The 21,436-nt window shown below is 43.1% G+C and overlaps 1 protein-coding gene across 1 annotated transcript in view; it reads right to left on the minus strand.

Moving 5' to 3' along the window:
- Positions 1–21,436, minus strand: part of MCF2L2 (MCF.2 cell line derived transforming sequence-like 2) — a 164,847-nt gene that overhangs the window by 137,094 nt on the left and 6,317 nt on the right. Inside the window, exon 2 of the mRNA XM_009321723.1 lies at positions 6,417–6,500. Coding sequence (XP_009319998.1) covers positions 6,417–6,500 — 84 coding nt within the window. The remainder of the gene's footprint in view (positions 1–6,416; positions 6,501–21,436) is intronic.

Consider the following 21,436-nt stretch of genomic DNA (forward strand, 5'->3'; position numbering starts at 1 on the left):
TAGGAATGGGTTGTTCCTGCCCATGTATCTGAACCTTGAGCAGTAGTTGAGTTACAAGGGAAAACGATCCATATCCATTTATCCATAGATCTAGCAATGTAACAAGAGTGGATGTTAAGGGATGTAAGGGAAACTCCTTATATACCAAGGGTGTCTGGAAAACTCTCTCTTCTGGATGAGAGAGCAGTTCCATACATCTAAATGTTAATGACATTTTTTTTCTTGACACTAAACCAGGATTTGCTGCAGTATGCAAATTTCTGCAGAATGTGAATTGACAAGTTGCAGCCCTTTTTTTCTGGCCCATCAACCTTGCTTTCTAGGGAGTTGCCACTAGGTTTCTTCCAGTCCTTGAAATATTTTAACTGGCTACTCAATGTCTTGGAAGGGCAGAGAGCACAAACTAAAAAACAACAGGGACAGTCTTCAGTCTGTTCCACAGCCATAAGGACTAAGTGCATCTAAATGCATGGAATTTGGCCCCAAGGAGTCCGGCACTTGCTGGGATTGTGCGTAACCCCCACACTCCTGGGCATCACTTGTGAAAAGAGTCTAATTGCTGAACAGAAAGTTTTACAACCCATCATAAGTAAGGCAGATAGTGACAGAACGAGCTCCAGCAGCTCCATGGAAGGCCAAAAGAGAAGAGTAGTCCTCAAGAAGAAAAAAAAGACATTTTAAGTAGAAAGTGAGGGCAGGAGGAGGGAGACAGAAAAGAAGTGCTGAACAGAGTGAGCCACATGAACACAGCACAAAGCTGAGAGGATTACATTACAGCTACCTGAGGCACATCTGCTCTATTCAGCAGTGTCTGTGCAGCAAGATAAGGGGCCCAAGGACTGCCAGGAGCAAAGGAGCTTGACGAAAAGCCAGAGCAACATGAGGCACGAGCTGAGCTAAAGAGCCCCATGGGAGAAGTGAGCAATAACTTGACTTTAGTGCAGTCAGAAGGAGAAACAAAGATACACTGAAAAATAGGTATCAGGAGCATGGCCATGCCTAGCATCTGTCTTCATGCAACAGGCCCCTGTCTCGCTGACTTGCAGCTCCTCCAGGTGCCATTAGATGCCACTCTGCAGCACTCTTCAAGCAACCCAGCCACCTCCAACACCTTCTGGCAGCTCCAAATGCTGGTGTCAGGCCAGGGAAAAAGCGGCTGGGGGGAGCGGGCGGGGGCAGCAGCCACGAGTTGGAGGTTCAGCTGGCAGGAGGGGAGGTTCAGGGCTATCCTGTGGCTGAGCTAACATGAGGCTCACTCCTGAACCTGCCTTAGGGGAGCCAGGCCATCCCACTGGCAGTCTCCCATGGGTCACTGCTCCTCAGCCAGACCCCAGGCTGCTCTGTCACAGCTATCCCCCAGAGTTTTGCCTGCAGAGGAAACTCAACCAGATTTTTTCTACCATCTCCTGATGCAGGCCTGAGCTCCCCTCCCAGATAGCACCCACAAATGCAACACATGCTGCCACCCTGATTCAGCTCCATTGATTTCCTTCAAGAGGTCCATCTCCTTTCTGCTCTCTACCTCTGCAGATAGCAACCTGCCTTGCATCCAACCCAAACTCATTGTGTCAAAGGTATGGACCCACTGCTGCTTGGGGAAGGGCATTCTGATTAAAAATCTTGATGTGTGATCAGAGGTAAATTATCAGCAAGCAGTTAAATCATTTGCATTCAGGGTCATACACAGAGGCGCATCAAACTCAACAACTTGGAGCACAAACAAGGCAGACAACATCAGGAGTTGGAGGAGCAGAAGGCTGAACTGCCTGGAAAAAGGCAAGACTTAAGAGGAAGATTACAGTCAGCTTGACCTTCTGCCTGGTTTGCCACTCAAATGACAGCATCCCTTTCCTCCTCTTCCTGGGCACTTTCCTTATTTTCCACCCCAGCTTCTTGCTCAACTTTTCCTCTTCTCTTGTGGCCCAAGGGCAAAGGGACAGGAAGAACCTGGGTGACAGGACAGAAGTACAGAGTGAATGTGGAAGGGAAAGAAAAGTAGGAGAGATGGTGCACAAGCTGTATCAGGGTAGTACGAGGCATGGTAATGGGACCATCGCTCACTCTTATGTGTGCCGATTCCCCAAGTCCCAGGACACAAAGCAGCATTCATAGTTGCTCCTATTAGATAGGCTTTCCAGCTGCCAGTGCAGCCTGGCTAGCTGTTGCAGTGAAGATGGGGCCAGAATTCAGCTGTGGAAACAAACCAGCTGAAGTATTTGGGGGAGGAATATGCACGGGGGAGAATGGGATATGGCAGCAGAGAAAATTTAATTTTGCTTTGCAGTGTAAAGGGTGTGATTGACAAATGAGGTGTGACTGCTGAATTCTGAGAGCTCTCACAGCTGAAGTTGCATGTTGGTATGACTGATGTAAAAGCAGCAAGCAATCACAACTGCAGGCCAAGTTCCTGGACACGATGGGGATCCTAGGAAACTTCCCACTCCCCAGTTCTAGCCCACCTATGCCTCCTGTCCAGGGACCAAAAATATCCATGGTTTAGCCAATCAGAGGCTAGACTGAAGTCCTATTCCATAGCCAGCAGCTCCTTTTCTTGTAACACCACCAGCAGGATTCGTAAAGTAACATCTAACTAGATCCTACCAAATATGCTGAATCCCTTGGGAAAAAAAAAAAAAAAACAGCTGACAAACAGGTTATGGGCAGGAGAAGTTCCAAAAGTTTGTCTGCAAGTTTACAGTGCACACCTCCCCAGCCTGCCACAGACACCAACTCATCAGTTAGTATTGGAAAGTTTTCTTTCAAATTTTGCTGACACGTGCAGGCTAACTGCTTGGGTCTGCCCACATGCAGAGAGCTCCCTTAGTCATAGCAGACCTGAGTACCATTCATCTCCTGGGTCAGACAGCTGAAATATTCAGTGATATCTTGGCTGAAGTTTCACTGCCTTGGTCAGGTTTTGCTTTTTCCATGCTCTGTTGTTTTGGTTTTCCATGTTGATTAAGGGTTGTGAATGCCGAATTTCTCATTAAAGTTAAATCATGCTTCCTGGGTCTAGACTTTTACACAAGCTCCAAACTGTCCTTTTGGCAAGGTCAGACCAGGTTTTCCAAAAGGCTCAGTTTAAACAGGAAGCAGATGGCCAAACACCCTCCAGGCTTTGGAAATTAAATAAACTGGCTTCGGAGTCAGTTACCATTTTCAGATACAGTCTCCCATCCACTTAAGTCCATTGACCTAACAGGAGCAGAACACAAAGAAAATGAATCTCTGCTAATACACTTCGTGACAGTTTGTCTAATAAATCCGTGATTTAGTAACAGGATCCATTATTGCTGCAAATGGCAGATTGGGCTCTTTGACAGAGTAATTTCAGATGAGAACAGGTTGTGAAGCTGCAGATAAAAAGGGAGGGGGTAGTAGTAGTTCCAAGAGCAGATTGGTACAGCGGGTTATTAGTCTGTCAGCAGGACAGGAACAGTATTTTACCAGTGGTTCTCCATTCTTCAGTAAAAACTGGTGTGTGTTAGAATAGCCAGGTTTTCAGTACTACCCAACTTTGTGACCTAGTTCCCTTAACAGCTATAGGAAACACACAAACATAGCCGTGCACTCCTCTGTTGTCACAGCTGTAGTCCCATAATTGGGAGTTCAGTTTTCAGGGAAAGGAAAGAGGCAGTAGTGGTTTCAAAACTAGAATTTAACCACAAGAACCAGTACTCCCACCAGATCTCACAAGCTAAGCAGAGCTAGATCAGCGTATGGAAAAAGAGATGACTGAAGTAGAACTACGTGATTAAGGACATTGTCACACTACACCACAGCCTTTTCCATGACCACAGAGGACCAGGGAAGGCTTTGGAGAGTTTCCCTGTTCTTGGCATGGACAGTGCAGTCCTGGTTAGCCTGGTAGCTAGAGGGCCAGGACAAACAGGAGGCTGTTAGTATCTAATACATTCATTATAACTAGACCCTGACACAATCAAACACCAAACTCATTAGGCTTGTTACATAATTCCTACTATCTGCTCAGACTGCAAGACAGTCAGATCCTCTTCTAAGAAGTTTGTGCACAGCAATAGTAGTGGAAAGTGTCATGTCCAGAGAAAACAAAGAGCCTTTGACCTCAATTGTTCTACTCTTTCTTTTCTGCTTTACAGCAAGGGAATATTATGGTATCACTACATCTGCCTCAGCCGCCAGGTGTTAATAAAAAGCTGATATTAACCAAATAAATATTCATTTATAACAAACTCTGCAAGAGTCAACCAGTTACTTTCATTACCACTGGACAAATGGATTTGGGGTCCATAGGACTGAACAGGAGAGCTCGACAAAGCTAGAAGCTGTAGAGTAGCACAAACCAGACTCACTGCTAACATCCTCCGAGTTCTGTATGTGCATGCATGGAAGAGGTAGCTAGCTGCTCTCTGGAAGCTGCAGCCTACAGAGTAAAAGAAATAACCCCAACTAGTATAAATCAGCATATACCATTTTTATAAAGTTGTTCAGAAAAACATATTATATGCCCAAAACACTCTACAAGTAAGTTGGGAGTGTCTTTTACTGCCCACAGTGATGGGGCCAAAGAGCTGAAGGGTTTTTTTTCAGACAGTGGCTACTGAGCTGGAACGTATCAGCATGGAAAACCAGGAAATAGGCTAAGTATCACGAGATTTTCAGTCTCTTATGTAGGCAAGCACTGAAGCACCAAAATATTTGTGGTTGCTTGTGCCTAATAAAAAGCAGCATGTTTTAAGGAAAAGCTGCAGAGCCGCCTAGGAAAAAAAATTAAAATAATTAAAATCAAATGAGGTCATTTATGTGTGAATTACTTTAATAAATGACATGAGGCAGGAGAGTGCCCAGATCTGTTTTCATTGGACGAAAAAACCAATCTTTTGCTAGAGGAAAAAGAAAGTTACTTATTGAGAGAAATGCATTTTTGAAAAGTATAGTCATTTCTGGCTTGTACCTAAGCCTCAGTTTGCAGGAGGCAAATAAAAGGATAGTAAGGAAGATTCCTATTATTATATTTTACCTATGACCCACCAGTGGTCACCAACAGAATAAGATACTGGGCTAACGGGACCTCCGAGTAGATGATTTTATGTTCATGATCTTCTTCACAGACTGCCATGAGGATTTCGGAGTGGAGGCACCCAGGTTTCCAAATTTAGCTGTAAACTTTAGACTGAAATCAACTTAGAAACTATGAACTATACTGCCCCATTTCTTATTAGGATATTATTTCTGGATTCTACTGAGGAGATTTTAGATAAGCCTGAAAATTCTTCAAATGAGATTTGTTATTTTTGTAGATGGGGGCATGAAAGACACCTTTTCACTCACTTTTGATATTTGTTGTTAGTACTTGTATGCTGATGAACCAGTTATTTGCTGATCCCTAACAAACAAGCCCCTCCGCCCTGTCTTCTATGAAGAGTTATTTCCAAACTCTTTAAGCACCTTAGATTTAAATAGTCTTATTTGAACATCTTTCTCATCGCTTCCAGAAATAAAAGAATAAGATCAAATGTGAAGATGTGAATTTGCTAAAATAGCAGGTGAGAATACAGGTACTGCTGAAATGATGAGTCCATAAAGAAATAGGAAAATGCTTTTTTATATTTACCCTTGACATTTCTGTGCCATGTTTAATGTTCTAGCTGGAACTGGAAATGGGTTTTTCGTCCTGTTTAGTAAACCACTTTCAACAAGTCTTCATTACATGCCATATATAGCTTTTATTAATGGTCTCAAACGTTACAAGGTAATGGGGTTTAAGAAAAGCAGTCCTCCACATTCTACCGGACAGACATTGCACATGAGGCACTGAATTCTCAACGTGCATGATGTTCTTTACGCTGATATAAGTGTTTTCAGGCATTTCTCTTCTACAGTATCCAAAATAAGTATATTAAATAATTTGGCAAATATTTCAATGTCAGCTATTTATTTGGGGCAGGAACCGCGTCACTTTGTGTGATTGCAAACTTCAGGCAAACAAAGGAATATGTAATAATCAAATCTTTAAAAGATTAGAACCTTACACTTTAGAAATGAATCATTTATAAAACAAAGGCAAATGCGGAAGAGGGGGAAGGTCACGAATAGCTCCCTGATAGACCAAAATCTTTTCCCACAAACAAGGTGCTTGGACATTGTGCAAAGATATGTACAGAAAGATTTGTTTAATTTCTTACCCTCTAAATCTATTCCCCCCACCCCATTGTAGAGAGCATGGAAGGTTAGCTTGCCTTAAGAAAAACAAGCACCGCAAGTTGGCATTTATCAGTTCCATACACTGTGAGCGTCTGATTGTAACAGCACTTTTCATTAGCAATATAAAAATACTATTGCAACTGTTGTACACAGCTGAAGGGTGACAGTCAGCATGACAGATTCCAATATGTTTCCAAGAAAATCCCGGAGTGTGATTACCAGCAACTTCTTACCTGACAAGATAGCAAATTGCCTGTGGAGCTGCTCTATTATATCCACTGCAACCAGCGGCCGTATCTCCTGCTGCATGATTTCATCTGTGCAAGTGAAAACAGAAATCTTCAATGAGTTAATAAAACCTTAATGACAATTTTTCCGTCCTTTAAGAACCCAGCAAAACAAAGATGACACTCAAAGGAAAAGAGCCTGGCTTTACTATTGGTTCAGATGTTATATGACTGTCACGGAGAAGTTTATGATACTTACAGAGTCTCATTTACTGCCTTGTGATTTCAGAGAGAGCTTTTCATAAACCAGCTCCAGTAGATTTGCCAGACCTTGTCACAAGTTTGCTCAAGCTGACAGCCTGCTCCTTACTACTTCATGTTCCATATTAAATCGCTGCATTTGGCCTCCCACATAAAGCAGCTTTTCAGTCTTTGAAACAGTAAAGTCTATTTCAGATACAGGTCTCTGCTTGAGGACTTTGTGTAACCAACCAATCCAGAACAGTTTCCTTTGCTGATGCTTTTTCCGCTACAAGCAAATACATAGTAAAAAGAGGAAATAAGGGGATGTGAGGCTTTCTTTTCATGAAAACAAAGCCTGTTCTTTTGAAGTAAACACTGAAAACTTAAAAAATAACTTGGCAAGCAGCTGGGGAAAAATCACCACAATTTGTGTGTGTAATCTGTTCAGTCACCAGCAACTATAATTTCACATTGAGCTAATTTGATCTCTTCTGTAACAGGTGCACCCAATTGTTCTTCCCACTCTTCACCCCAGTCTAGACCAGCAACATTTACTGGGGAGTATCTGCCAGCTCAACTGGCAGGATCCAGGTTTACGTTACAATAGCACCTATTATAATTAGGCCTTTGGTCACTGTACAGCTACAGAACAACAACCAGTTTTGGCTTTGTACAGCCCACCTCTAACTGCCCAGACAACAGGTGGAAGGAAGGAACCTGGGTCCAGACAGACCACAGATCAGACTAAAGGCAGGTAGTTGCCCTATTTAAGCGCCAAGATCTTCACTGATGTCAATACAATGCAGGCACTGAAATACTTTGGTGCACCCGGTTTTAAACAAACTGTCCAGAAATAGAGAGGGAGGTCAGAGAGGTTAGAAATTAGCTTCTTTCTCCTACATCCTAGTCTACTGCTCAAAATACCATCTCTGTCTTCCTTTCAGACATTCCCTCTGATCCTTTCCAGAACTAGGGATTCTAGGTTTTAAATTACACAGTGTCACTTGGAAACTTTTCTGTTCATTCCCTAATTCTTCAGGCTCATTTGACTTTCAAACACTTCACTAATGCCTTGAGACAAAGTAACTGAAGAGCACGTGTCATTGCCCTCTCCTAGACAGACCGTGACACACAATATGGAAAGAAGTTGCATAGATTTTGGCTGATGCACAAAACAGGGCAGTAATTCCAAGCAATTGAAAAAAAATCTCAAGGGGTCTGATTCCACAAATCCTCCCTTAGATCTAAAAAGGGAAAAAGTCAAACTAGAATGAGTGATGTTTTTGATGTGGGACCTTCATTTCCATCCTGTTTATGCAGCCCACTATCAGCTTCTCTGATTCTTGACATTGCAGGTGGCTAAGAGCAACTGGAAGAGCAGACTAATGAACCACAGCTAAAGAGCTTGGTTTCAGTGATGTTTGTAGAACTTACTGTAATTTCAATCTACTGCTATGGTCATGCACTTACACTGTTGCACAGAATTAGCAGACCTAAGGCTTAGCTTTAGACATAGACTAGTTTATTTTTACTCTGAGCAGAGATATACTGCTCCAAGTAACCAAGCTGGGTGTCTGCAGAGCACTGAGCCACGCAGTTACAGCCCAAGAGCCCTGTATGTCAGTGTGTAAGCTATGCTCACTTATTTGAATGTGTGATTCCTAGTCACCAAATGTATTTTATACTGCCCTTCTCATCACCTGAATGGAGCCCAAGAGTCGTCCAAGATCTGAGTCTTGACTGTGTCAGGTACAGCGTGTATACATAAGAGATCAGTAAGACTCAAGATCTCCCGAACTGGTGGGGGCTGCAGGTAGGGAAGAGAGCAATTTGTTTCACAAAGCATAGGGGGACAACTTAGATTTGTGGCTTATTCTCTCTGTCAAAACCTGAATATGCAGTAGAGATCACAACACATCAGAAGGTAGATACAGCCTTTGTAGGAAAACCACCATGTCCTCTCCCCACCCCAAGGCACCAGAACTGCAACAATGAAAACTACATCCCAACAGAGCTTCACAACAGCATCTGACACACAGACTCATGACTTAACCTCCAGAGATGACCCTGTCAAAACCAAGAGAGTTTGCCTTTGCTTGGGATGGCAAGAAACCTGACAAAGCCCTGTTGCTCTTGGCTGATTGACACAGCTTGTCCAAGTAAGATAAGGGATCCTGGTCATTCTGCCAGGTACAAATACATTGTGACACCAGCTCAGTGTTTGCTTTTCTCTCCAGACTTCACAGAGCAGGAATTAAGAGTGGGATCTGCCTCATCTCTGCCTTGACATCAGGGCAACTTAACCTTGTGCTCTGATGCATTACACTACTTCTTAGCAGCCACAGTGCAGTTGTTGTCTGGACCACCTCACCACACCCTCTTTCCTCCAGCCTTGATCGCTACAGCAGAACTGCTAAAAGCAACGCACATCTTCCTGTAGAAGTGCCCTGTGCTACACAGGGTGCCACTGGTGGATGATCTTCCAGCGTATCGCTGACATTGTTCTGAAATCTGCTTGGGGAAAATAGACTCATCCTTTCTCTCACCATGACCCTCATGACTATATTTCACAAGGCTTCTATAACAAACAGGCCAAAGGGACCAAAGACTGCACAAGACCAGAACAGGGCTGGTCTCTTCCACTCACGAAGCATATGCTCTTCTCTGTGCTATGTTTGTTCTGCAGGTGCTGAAAAAGAGTCATTCCCCAGGAGTCATACAGCCATTAGGACCTTTTCATCAGCAGGACACTCACTTGCAATTGATTTTAAAGTAGGACAAAAGTCTGCAAATTTCTAGACAGAGCAAAAGAAAGGCTAAAACAGTAACATTGTTCTGAATCTCTGTGTCTGTAGACACCCTAGACCTGAGATAACTTGGTGTTACGGTCTGTGGGAATCCATTTAAATGGATAGTAAATCTAAACTCAGTACATCATATTCAGCAAGTTATGTTCAGTTTCTCGAAGGAAAGCCCACTGGACACTAGGGACAAAGAACTGATTTCCATTCTATGCCTTTACAAATATAACTAGCAATCCTGTTTGCTGGGCTTTGCTCTCAGTACAGCACATGGTCACTTAGAGACTGAAGGATGGAACAGCCTCCTGATCTCCCTGCAGGTATCCTGCTGACCCCAGCTGACGTTATTCAATGCAGCTGAGTACCATGCTGCAGCAGTAATCTCACCCCTCTTCCCACAGCTTCTTCTTCTCTCTATATCAAATATCCACAAATCCTTAATCCTTAGACATCAGGATTCCCAGAGTCTGTTTTATCCCCTTCCGACAACATTTTTGTGCATAGGAAAGACATGTGAACAAGCACAGCGTCACCTGTCTTGCGCATCTGTCACAGACAAAGCAGGGAAGTCAGAGGACCCACAAAGTTTTTAGCCTGCCCCCTGAGTTGCTATGTTTACCTCTTCCCCCAGCCCACATAAAGTGAGTTTTATGCGGATTCATTACATACATGGTGGCAGCACAGAGATCCCAGCCAACAGCCACATGGTACTCCACATTTTGGGGAAAATGAAAGAGGCAGGTATATGTTCCCAAAGCAAACAAAATAACAGTAACCCATTAAGTTTTTCCTTTTTTACTCTCCAGTTTCCCCCATGCATGTCCAGAATAGAATCTGGGGGGGAAACTGCAGAATAAAAAAGGAAAGGCAAAACAAAATAATTTTGAATATACAAGGTTATTTATTAGAAAGCAGAGAACACCATAAGCCTGATTTCTCTGCTAGCTGCTTAAGAACAGCATGTTGATAGCCTTGTTTAGAGTCAGATAAATACTGCACCCAAGGAACCAGCAACAAAAAGGTCCTGTAGTCTATGAATACAATTCTCAACAGGTACTGACAAGTCCCTCCAGATTGTTGGTCAAAGACTTCTAGCATCCTTCAGACAGTCTACTTGAAGTGTTTCTGAATCACCATAATAGTAATAGATACGCCCTTTTCAAATCACAGGTTGGCAGCAAGATGGAGGCAGAGAAGAGAAAAATGGGTGTTTAGAGATGACTATAGCTGAATCAAAAAATAGCAAAAAAAACCCTAACCCAGAAGTAGGAGAAAAAATCAAAATAATAGTTAAAATAGAGCTTGGACTCTCAGAACCGAGAAACCTTGGAGCATCCATTGAAGAAAATACTGTTGATTTCAGCATCCAGAAGATGCAAAGATACTGTGACACTGTGCAGCCCCACAGGTAGATAGGTGCACTCAGGTTTGGCTGACCAGGACTGAGCTTGTGCCAAACAGTTGCAGAAATGGAGCAAACATTTCTATAACGGATGAGACAATCACAAGGAGGCTCGACAGAAATGGAAAATGAACTATAAAATGTGCCACCATCTCTAGCCTCTCAGAGACCTCATCATCCCTCCAGAGTGACAAACCTGCCAGTACAATAGCTTGCTTTTGATGTTTGCCAATATGAAGGCATCATTAATATCAACCAGTCTTGAGCAAAACAGAAATCCCACCCCCGCCCCGCCCCCGTTCATATAGCTGCTTTATTACCTGGCTCTAAAAATAGCTTGGTTTCTAAAAAGTTTCTAAAGATCCTTTTTCTACCAAAAGAATTTTGTGGTGTAAGGATAAGATGAAGTAATAGAAACAAGAACTGCAGAGTGCCAGTTAGGTCTCATCAAATCCCCTGCCTGGGCAAGACTCTCTCCAGTGAGCCACACGGGATTTGCTGTAAAACCCACACTCAGCAGGAGACAGTCAGATGATAAGAAAGGTGGTATATAAAATACATTTGGTGACTAGGAATCACACGTTCAAGTAAGTGAGCATAGCTCACACACTGACGTGCAGGGAAAAGAAATTGTAGCAAAAGAAACTAGCAAGAGACTGAGAAAGTCTGAGGAAACAAGGGAAGGTGACTCATGAGCCCAAATAGCAAATCAGATCATGTGGCTATGAAATGCTAGTAGCTATAGCCAACAGCACGCAAGATAACATTTGCCCTCTTGCATCTTCCTCTAGGACAGTGCTTAAAGCTAGTTACTCTCCAATATTGATAAATTCGTATCACCATCACAGCACAGAGCTTGCAATAGAAGTCCCAGTCCTTGGAAACATGATTACCTGGGGCTGCCTAAGGAAGTTTTTAATCTTTGACTAAAAGAAAAGCTTGAAAAAATTATTTAAAGCAAACCAAAAGACACAGGGTTTGTTTTAAACCAAAGAGATTTTGCCTAGCATTAGTAAGCATTAATCCATTCATATCTTCCACTACTTTATCCCAGGAGGCTCCATAGCCTTCCTGGCCTGTGTACTGCAAGCCACAAGCCTGCAGGAAGTGGTTGGTGTTCAGCCTCTTGCACGGAAGCAACATACCATTTTCCTGCAGGACAGACACCACAGCTGAGAAAACCCTACTTTAGGCTGACATGAGCTGATATTGAGCTAACAGCTGCAGGTTCATAGACTACTTCAGAAAAACTTATTGATGATAGGCATTGTGCTGGTTTTGGCTGGGGGAGAGTTAATTTTCTTTATAGTAGCTAGTATGAGGCTACGTTCTGGGTTTATGCTGAAAACACTGTTGATAACACAGGGAGGTTTTAGTTACTGCTGAGCAGTGCTGACACAGGGTCAAGGCCTCTTCTGCTTCTCACCCCACTCCACCAGCCAGTAGGCTGGGGGTGCACGAGAAGCTGGGATGGGACACAGCCGGGACAGCTGACCCCAACTGACCAAAGGGATATTCCACACCATATGACGTCATGCTCAGCATATAAAGCTGGGGGACGAAGAAGGAAGGGGGGGACGTTTGGAGTGATGGCGTTTGTCTTCCCAATTAACCATTATACGTTATGGAGCCCTGCTTTCCTGGAGACGGCTGAACACCTGCCTACCCATGGGAAGTAGTGAATGAATTCCTTGTTTTGCTTTGCTTGTGTGCGCGGCTTTTGCTTTACCTACTAAACTGTCTTTATCTCAACCCACGGGTTTTCTCACTTTTACTCTTCTGATTCTCTCCCCCATCCCATTGTGGGGGAGTGAGCGAGCGGCTGTGTGGGGCTTAGTTGCCGGGTGGGGTTAAACCACAACAGGCATGTTTTAATTCACTACATGGGGACCCAAAAGTCAATGGGAAGGTTTTAGATTTTAGCTGCCAGAGCTTGACAACAACTGTCTTGCTTCATTGCACCTTGCTAATATCTGCATAAGAGATTGGACAAGCCCTGGTCACTTCAGAGCAGTCCTGTGTTCTGACAAAAAAAATTCTGTATAGCCATGCAACTAAAGATCATATCAAAACATACACCAGCCAGGTGGTTGGAACACAGTTATCTTGGCAACTTTGACTCAGGCATTTCCTAGCTTCTGTGTGGTTATTCTTGTGGTCTTAACTGTTTTTTTAATTGAAGAGGCAGTTACACGTATCTTCTCAAATTTAAAAAAGAAAAAAGCTTAATTGACCAAACAGTGTTATGTCAAACAGTGCCAATCCCCTACATAGGTCACCAACATTGAATCTTTCCACATACCATGCAGTTCTTCATTACTTGAGCTAATTGAATTTGCCAGGACAATTAAAATGTAAATAAGGATGTGATACTGGGGGAAAAAAAATAAAACAAGTCAGTTCATCTACTCTTGGTTCTCCTCTTAAACTGCTATAAATTCAATTCCTAGCAGAGACTGTTCGAATTTTTACATGCAAGACCAGTTTCACTGCAGAAGAATTAGGCCTTACAGTTTTGCTTCCCAAGCTTTTCTAACAAGAGGAAGAAAAAGAAAAGCAATTACTATAGCCATCTGTCTGACACAGCTTCTCCTCCCTCCCAGATCTCTAGGGAGGCTAGCTGCAACTGTGCTATCTAATCTTTAAGGGGAAAGCCGTTCAGTTACGCTTCATAATTCCTCACTTAAAAAATGAAACATGCTTGGGCTTCCCCACACGCACTTGCCTATTTTATTTCTCACCACAGCTGTATGTATTCCTGCAGCAGGTCTGGAGCACAGCCCACAGATTGCCACCTTCAGGGCTATGCCAACAGCAGCTGATTAAAAGCTACAATGAATATAATCTTGTTCCTTCCTCTCCTCTCTGAGCAGAGAGAAACTAGTTTACATGCTAATGGCAGCTAATGGTTTCCAACAGTGTTGGAAAGATGACCTGCTGGAGTGAAAGATTGGACTGCACAGAGCAGATTGACACAGCAGTGCCTATTGCTCCATGAAAGACAACCAAAGGCAACCAGACATAACAGGACACTGGGGTTTCTTTGTTTTTTAGTGACTGAATGCTACAACTGCCTGGCCTTCTGTTGACTAGAGGAGGGGGCTGCTTCAATCCCCCATCTTAAGTCACTAATCTTGGAATAATGGGTTACAAATTTCCAGAGCAAAGTTCATCTCTTCTTAATGACAGCCTAATATGTAATTCACAGGAAAGGAAGACAGCTGGGAGTGAAATAAAATCTTCGCTAAGCTCGTAGAGGACATCGGTCTACTTCTACTCTGTGCAAGCTCAGTCAAAAATGACCCTCACAGCATTCAAATAAAAATTGTGGATTTGAGGAAAAATCAGATTGCTGATGTGATGGAAAAGATTCAGACAGGGTTAAGCATAAGGCCACAGATTTCATTTTAAGAGCATGAAAGGACACCTAATGTTATGTGTTCTTATTCTTCCTAAAAAGTACCAAAAGGCAACACACAAATCCAGAGTTTGAAAGTTGCAAAGTACCTACAGTTCAAATGTTCTCCAAAGTCCTGTGTCTGCTGGCCATGAACAACAGCTAGCTAGGAGTCTAGCAGAGCTAAGTTAGATTTCAAGAATTAAACACGCTAAGGAGACAAATTTGCATGTCTTCACTGATAAGGTTTAAGCAAGCTAAAGGATTCGAAAATATTCTGTCCCACCAGAATTTCCAATGCAAACCCTTAAGCAAAACATTTCCCTTCCTGAAGGCCAAAAAAACTTCAAAGTTATTACACCAGAGAAAGAAGCTCTTGGTTTGGGTTTCTTTTTTTTAATTCTATTTATTTCTCTTCCTCACCATTTGTGCCCTTTGTTTACTTTTTGCAAAACTTTGTTTATTCTTTCAGCCCAGACAGAGAAACAGCAAGATCAGTTACTGATACAAGCTGGCTGTGCTACAGATTGTTTGCTTTAAGAGGAACTAAAAATCCAGCTATAAACAGAAAGGAAATCCCATCCTTTCTCTTATTCTTCTGCACATTCCCACCACCTCTTTTTTTCCTAACCCATGTTGAGTCAGCTGAAAACTAAGCCAGGAAAAACATTATTGTAAATAAAGTGAAGCAATCTTTTTCTTAGCGGATTGTTTCTTATCTGGGTTAGTTCTCTGCAAAGGAACTTGAAGGGTACGAGTGCTAGTAAGGCGTGGGGTGGGAAATGACAAGGCCAGGACTACCTCTTCCAGCAGAGAATCACACTTAGGTCAGCTTAGAGCAAACACCAAAATGCAGTATAGGTACGTGACTGGTGTCATCTTTTCTCTCAGATCATTTGCTAACCAAGCACAACTGTAAAATCTACAAAGTGCGTTTGTTTAAATGCAATTTCTAGTCTCATTAAAACCAAGTTTCATAGCAAAGTTTGCTAACTAACTTCCAAAGACAGAAGATTCTTCTAAAATATTTCAGTAACTCTGGTTCATGTTTGGAGGTAGCCCTTAAAGGTTTTGTTTTTGTTTTTGTTTTTTTTTAACTGTAACAGCAAACCCAACGTTGTGTACACTAATGTAGTAGAAACCTGGACAAGCAAGGTTAGGAGCAAGACTCCAGCTGTCTTGAGTGATGCACTGCCGATATGCTCTGATCCCTTGAGAAGGGGACAGATCTAGGCCATGGTGTGGATGGAATTGCCTTGCAAGCTTCCCCAAACAATGTCCATGAAAGAGGGAAAGGTTAGCAATGCACATCTTTCTTTGACGAGCTCAAAAACCTGTGACCCTCAGTGTCTACCTGAGCCTAAGCTGAACTAGTGTCTGATGTGATCTTCTGTTGCACAATAGATCTGCTCTGAAGTTTTCTCCTTTTGTTATGCTAAGTTGCGATCAGTATTTCCAAAGCATTCTGCGCAGCCTAATGAAGGATGTACAGCTTCACCTGAGCTTTGTTCTGCAGGCACATTAAACATTTCTTCTGATTTTAAGTCTTTCAGCAAAGATTGCTCAAATTACTTTGTATCACTGCATTTTTCAGTTCATCTCATTGACTAGATTTGATGTTCACTTTTAACATAAAATTACAGGAGTGGAGAGGTCACAGATTGAAAAGACCTGTATAGTGGTTGTGTTTTCCCATGCTCCAGGAGTGGTTATGGACTTAGTTAAACAAGTTGTTTTTACAGGCAGGCATAGTACACATTAGGAGTCTACTGTGGCTGACCTGGAAGGGGGTGAAAGGAGAGCTGTTCATATCAAAGAACTGAAATCATGTCCTCCCAACTGGAAATCCCCTCACTTTCAGTTCCTTGAGCAGGTATGTTGGGCCGCTGCGGTAACTGGAAAATCTTACCACCCTGAAGATGCAAACCCATTAACACACACCTGTGCTCAAAGTTTACTGAATGAAAGATTCAAGAGCGGCTCAAAGCAGACATTAAGTGGCAACCTCTAAAAGATCCATTTGAATGCTGTCCAGGTAAGAAGGTAAGTACTACAGACAGGCAGGCATCAGGAAAGCAGAGACACTGGAGAGAATTAGAATTCCCAGTTATTTGCAGGTCAACATTGCCATTACAACACAACAGGGAAATTTCTAGCTTACCCTCAAGATCACACCAGCCATTAGCAAACTGCAAGGACTTTTCAAGGACTTGCTTGCAGTGACTTTCAAGTCACAGAGAGTCCAGCATGCTCCTTCTTTACATTGGAAATGCAAGTGAACCACAGTTATTTTGGATCCAAACCTGAACTTCCCCCAGGCTTTAAATCCAGACTTTCAGGTGATTGCTAATTCAGCAGACCCCTCAGGCATGTGCATAAGGTAAAGTTAAGTCCATGTGCAGCTGCACTGAAACTCGAGGAAATGTATATATGCTTAGAGTCCTGTTTCGTTAAACATTTAAATGTCTATTAATCTAAAATGATAGAGAACGGCCAGGAAGTTCACACACAGAATTAAAATCTGAGCCTGGGGAACCCAAAGACTCGAAAGTAGTGAAGTTGACAGTCCTCAATAAGGCCTATCTATAGTTTAAAAGTCAATTATTCACTTCTGTGTCAAATTGGTGAGCAAGCTGTTACCAACCCAGGCAGGATGGGTCCCTGCTACTATTATATGCAGTGCTGCTACTGCTAACGTGCACCCTCTAGGGTTTATTTCAGCTTTCTAAGCCAACTTCAAAAGATTTTGGTATAGGCTTCCTTGGGTGAAGAAACAGATTTTACCACTTTTTCCCTTTAACCACTTCTTGAAAAACAGTCTTTTGATGTTCTTGTTTGGCTGGGATTTCTTTGTTTGTTTTTAAAGAAAATGTCTTAAAATTGATTGGTGAATCAAAAAATCAAAATCTTTGTCCTACATAAGTAAACTGGAAAGAAAGTGAAAATAAGCCAGTATTTTGATTTACTGTTGGTACATTCTACAAAAATACATTGGTGTGTATAAATATATATCTATAGTTACACTTTAAGGATTTTGACAACTACTTAGTGTCAGAACGCACCATACATTTATGCACATATCTAAGAATCTTTGATTAATTATTCCCAATAAAAGCTAAATTATACAAACTAATATAAAATTCTTAAAGCATATACTCTCACTGTTCAGTTTAGGTGACTTCATATCCCATCCTGTTATGAAAACATTTGTTATAATATTTATGTAAAATCACAAGACATAGATAAGAAATTATTAATAAATCTTGCCTATACATTATGAACTACCCATAATCAGCAAAGAGCTAAAGGAACACATCATTCCACACGATTTGCTCAGTAAAACTTTTTTTTTTTTTTTTTTTTTTTCCAGATAGACATTGCTTGATTTCACAGAGCACACACTGGGATATTATAGAGGGGATGTTATATCCTGCTCTCCACAAAACAGAAACTTCCCTAATAAAAGGCATTAAAGGCCAAGGTCTAATCTCAACAACAGCTTCAAGAAATTAATCCAGATTTACAGCAGCATGGCACAGCCCCTTGCCTAGTCCCTCAGTAGTAAACACCTCTTGATGGTTTCTGATTTTTGCCAGAGAAAAGGTAATTCGTCTTCTTCCCAAAAGCTGTGCTTCACAACAATGCTGGAGTGTTAGAACACAAATTCCTGCTCAGAGAACAACGCAACAAAAGAAGGTTTCACATTTCCACACTGTCACGTTGAAATCCATCATGAATAACAAAAACCGCATGTGGCAAACTGCAAAGCTAAAATACATTCACTGCAATACTTGGACACTAAGCTAATCAAGAGATACGGCAGGCTGTATGGCAGACTTCATGCTTTCCTCCCCAGAGCTTGCCAGCAGACAGTTTCACAGCTGAAAGAGTATCTCATAAAAATTCCAGCCACTGGCTCTGCTCTGAACTGTTGCATCCAGCAAAATCATTTTAGCGCCTATCCACATAATTTTTGAGGGACCACCCGGCTCAGGAGCTGAAGGACTGTTTTCTTGCTCACTCCTGAACAGAGGCCAGTTAGCTCAAAAATATTTCCCTGGTTACTGCCATCGGAGACAAACAGTGAGCCATAGCAGCCGTCACTGCTGCCAGCAGCACTCTGAATATATATCTGAGTAACAGGACAAATACCGCTCACAGACGACCTCTCTGTCCAAGGAGACCCAGCCACCCCCTCCAGCAACCTTCTCCAAGCTATGACCACCATCTCAGTTCAGATGCCCATTAGAAAAAGCAACAGAAAGACACTGTAAAGCGTGATGCCTCCCCTTTAGACCCGTACACACTCACAAGCATGTGCCCTCCCTTGTGTCGCAGGCTGGCTTCTCTGCAGTCCCGCTGTGGTAATGAGTTCACACGAGGCAGAGGGGAGGGATGGAGAGAGGCAGCCTTCTGTGGAAGCAGTCCTGGATCTAACCAACGGTGCACCAAAGAGCTGATGCTCTCCTGGAGGAGACTGCACAAATTGCTTAGTAACTGCTTCAACGCAAACCACAGCAGAGACCTCTGACACACACCATAGCCAGGCTTTAACCCTCCCCAAGGTACAGCTAGCTTCTTCCCTCCCAGGCAGCTCTCCACTCAGAATCTTAGACACTTTGGAGGCATTCACAGCTTAGCACAAACAAAGATACATCCTGACAAGAGACAAAACAGATTCACTTGCTCAGGCTAAGGCATGGAAAGGGCTCTTGTTAAAATAACTTCAAATAGTAGAGTATTCAGGGCCAAGGGAAACCAAGCTGCTGTGAATAGTCTTGGAGTACTATCCCGATGGCACACCCACACACCAAAGCATAGTACTGTCGTTTAAAGACAAAGGAGAAAACTGCACGAGACTTATGAATTTGGTTGGAAACATGATGCCAGCTCTTCGACAGAGGAGTAATCCATTCTGCATATCTAGTTCAACAAATTCTTCAGGACACAAGTTTGTACGGTGCATGAAGAAAGTACACATGTGCTTTCATGTTGGTGTGACAATGGTAACATGGCATCTATAGCTGTCTGAAGCAATACCAGGTCTTCACTTTAGCATTAGGTTTATTGATAAAATTGCCCTTTTCTTACCACAAACCCCAGCAGCTGAGTAACTTTAGATACAGGTCACTCTCTACCTAGGGTACAGCAGAGCAGCTATCCGCTAGGATGCATGATGCAGTAGTAATATCTTTTTTCTTCTACATGTCTATTTATCAGACCGATTCTATGATTCTAATCTTACTGTAGGAGCAGAGGGATTTTAAAGTCTGAGGACTGAACTCTGCATCACTGGGGCTCAATTCGTGGTTCTTGCCTTGGCTTTAATGTGGTGGTGTGGGAAAGTGGTTTTTTTTTTTGTGCAGCTTTGATGTTGTGCAGCTGCCTCACTGTGTACAGTAGCTCGCTGAAGCACTTAAAAGCAAGTCATCAGGGCCTGTAACCCTTGCAGTTGCACTTCAAGGCAGCAGAGTGGGTATAGCAGGGCTGCAGTTAGCACCGCCTGTTGCTCTGTAATAGTAGTCCATGGTACAGCGTCGGTGGAGCTAATGGACTTTGCCCACCCACTTAGAGGTGCACCAGCCCAGGTCTGCCTCCAACAGACAGGTACCCATGCTGACGTTCGGGAGACTGGGCATTTGATAAAAACCATAGCAGCTGGGTTCAGTTTCAAAATTATTAAAAAAAAAAAAAAAAAAGAAGAAAAAAAGAGAATGAAGCATACTGCTTCAAATGATAAAATATTCCCAAAAAAGGGAGCTGGGGTTGTTTAGCCTGGAGAAAAGGAGGCTGAGGGGAGACCTCATCGCTCTCTACAACTACCTGAAAGGAGGCTGTAGCGAGGTGGGTGTCGGTCTCTTCTCCCAAGTAACTGGCGAAAGGACGAGAGGAAATGGCCTCAAGTTGCGCCAGGGGAGGTTTAGATTGGACGTGAGGAAAAATTTCTTTACTGAAAGAGTAGTTAAACATTGGACCAGGCTGCCCAGGGAAGTGGTTGAGTCACCATCCCTGGAAGTATTCAAAAGACGTGTAGATGAGGCGCTTAGGGACATGGTTTAGTGGGCATGTGGGTGTTGGGTTGACAGTTGGACTCGATGATCTTGGAGGTCTCTTCCAACCTTAATGATTCTATGATTCTATGATTCTATGTCCTGCCATCAGTCAGGCTAAAAAGAGACAAGTGTCACTCATTTTATAGATAGGGAAATTGAGGCACAGGGAGAGGAATCCAAGTCACCAGCCAACCTCAGTTTTCCCCACTTGTAAAATGACGAGCAGACCAAAGTTGTCTATACAGATAGGGTACTGGAGCGGATCTGTCTCAAGAATAACACACTCAGTGTTTCCATCCTTCCCCCATCAGCCAACTAACACAAATTATCACAACGTTTATAGTGTAGCATGAGAAAACTAACAGGATTACAGATAAATGCCAAATCAAAGCAGAGCATCACCATGCTAGGTACGAACTAGATGTGAGAGCTTAAGACACCTGTAGTGTTACAGACAGACACTAGGTGGACAAAGGTAGACTAGGAGAGCAGCAAGATGCATAGTACGTTTTTACATTGCACTTTCTTTCCCCAGCCTCTTCTAAACTGCTTGCTAAACAAACGAATTTACCAGTGCGTGTGTAACCTTACTCTCTGCTGCCTATACTGATACAAATGTCCACATGTAACCAATTTACAATCAAAATCTGTCCCCCACTCCAGACGCGTTTTGCTCTCCGGAGGGGAGGCTGCGGGTGGCAGATTCAGCTCCAGCTCTGCTTGCGGACAGCGAACGGACAACAGCCCAGCTACGCACCGCGCCCCAGCTCGCCTCCGGTGGGAGCCCCGCAGCCGGCAGCGGAGTTCCCCAGCCAGGGTCTGCTGTAGCGCACTGCCCTCTCCCGGGCAGCCTTCCTAACCTTCCTGCAGAGACTCGTCCTCTGGCAGCAGAGGCGGGAGAAGCTCCAAAGCGTTACGGACAAGCGTCACATCGATGTAAGTGGCTGATAAATGTGCCAGATGATCACACTCTAAAAACCATTGTAACCCTGTGTGTAGAGATGCTGCAGAAGTAGCAGATCCTGCAGCTGTGGAGTCGGAAGACTAAACGCTACTCTGCAAGTGAACGTAAATGGCTGACCTATGCTGACTCCTGAGACTAGGAGAGGAATGAACTCACCATAGAAGGG

Source organism: Pygoscelis adeliae, unplaced genomic scaffold, assembly GCF_000699105.1.
Source record: "Pygoscelis adeliae isolate BGI_AS28 unplaced genomic scaffold, ASM69910v1 Scaffold223, whole genome shotgun sequence".
In the NCBI taxonomy this organism is placed as follows: domain Eukaryota; kingdom Metazoa; phylum Chordata; class Aves; order Sphenisciformes; family Spheniscidae; genus Pygoscelis; species Pygoscelis adeliae.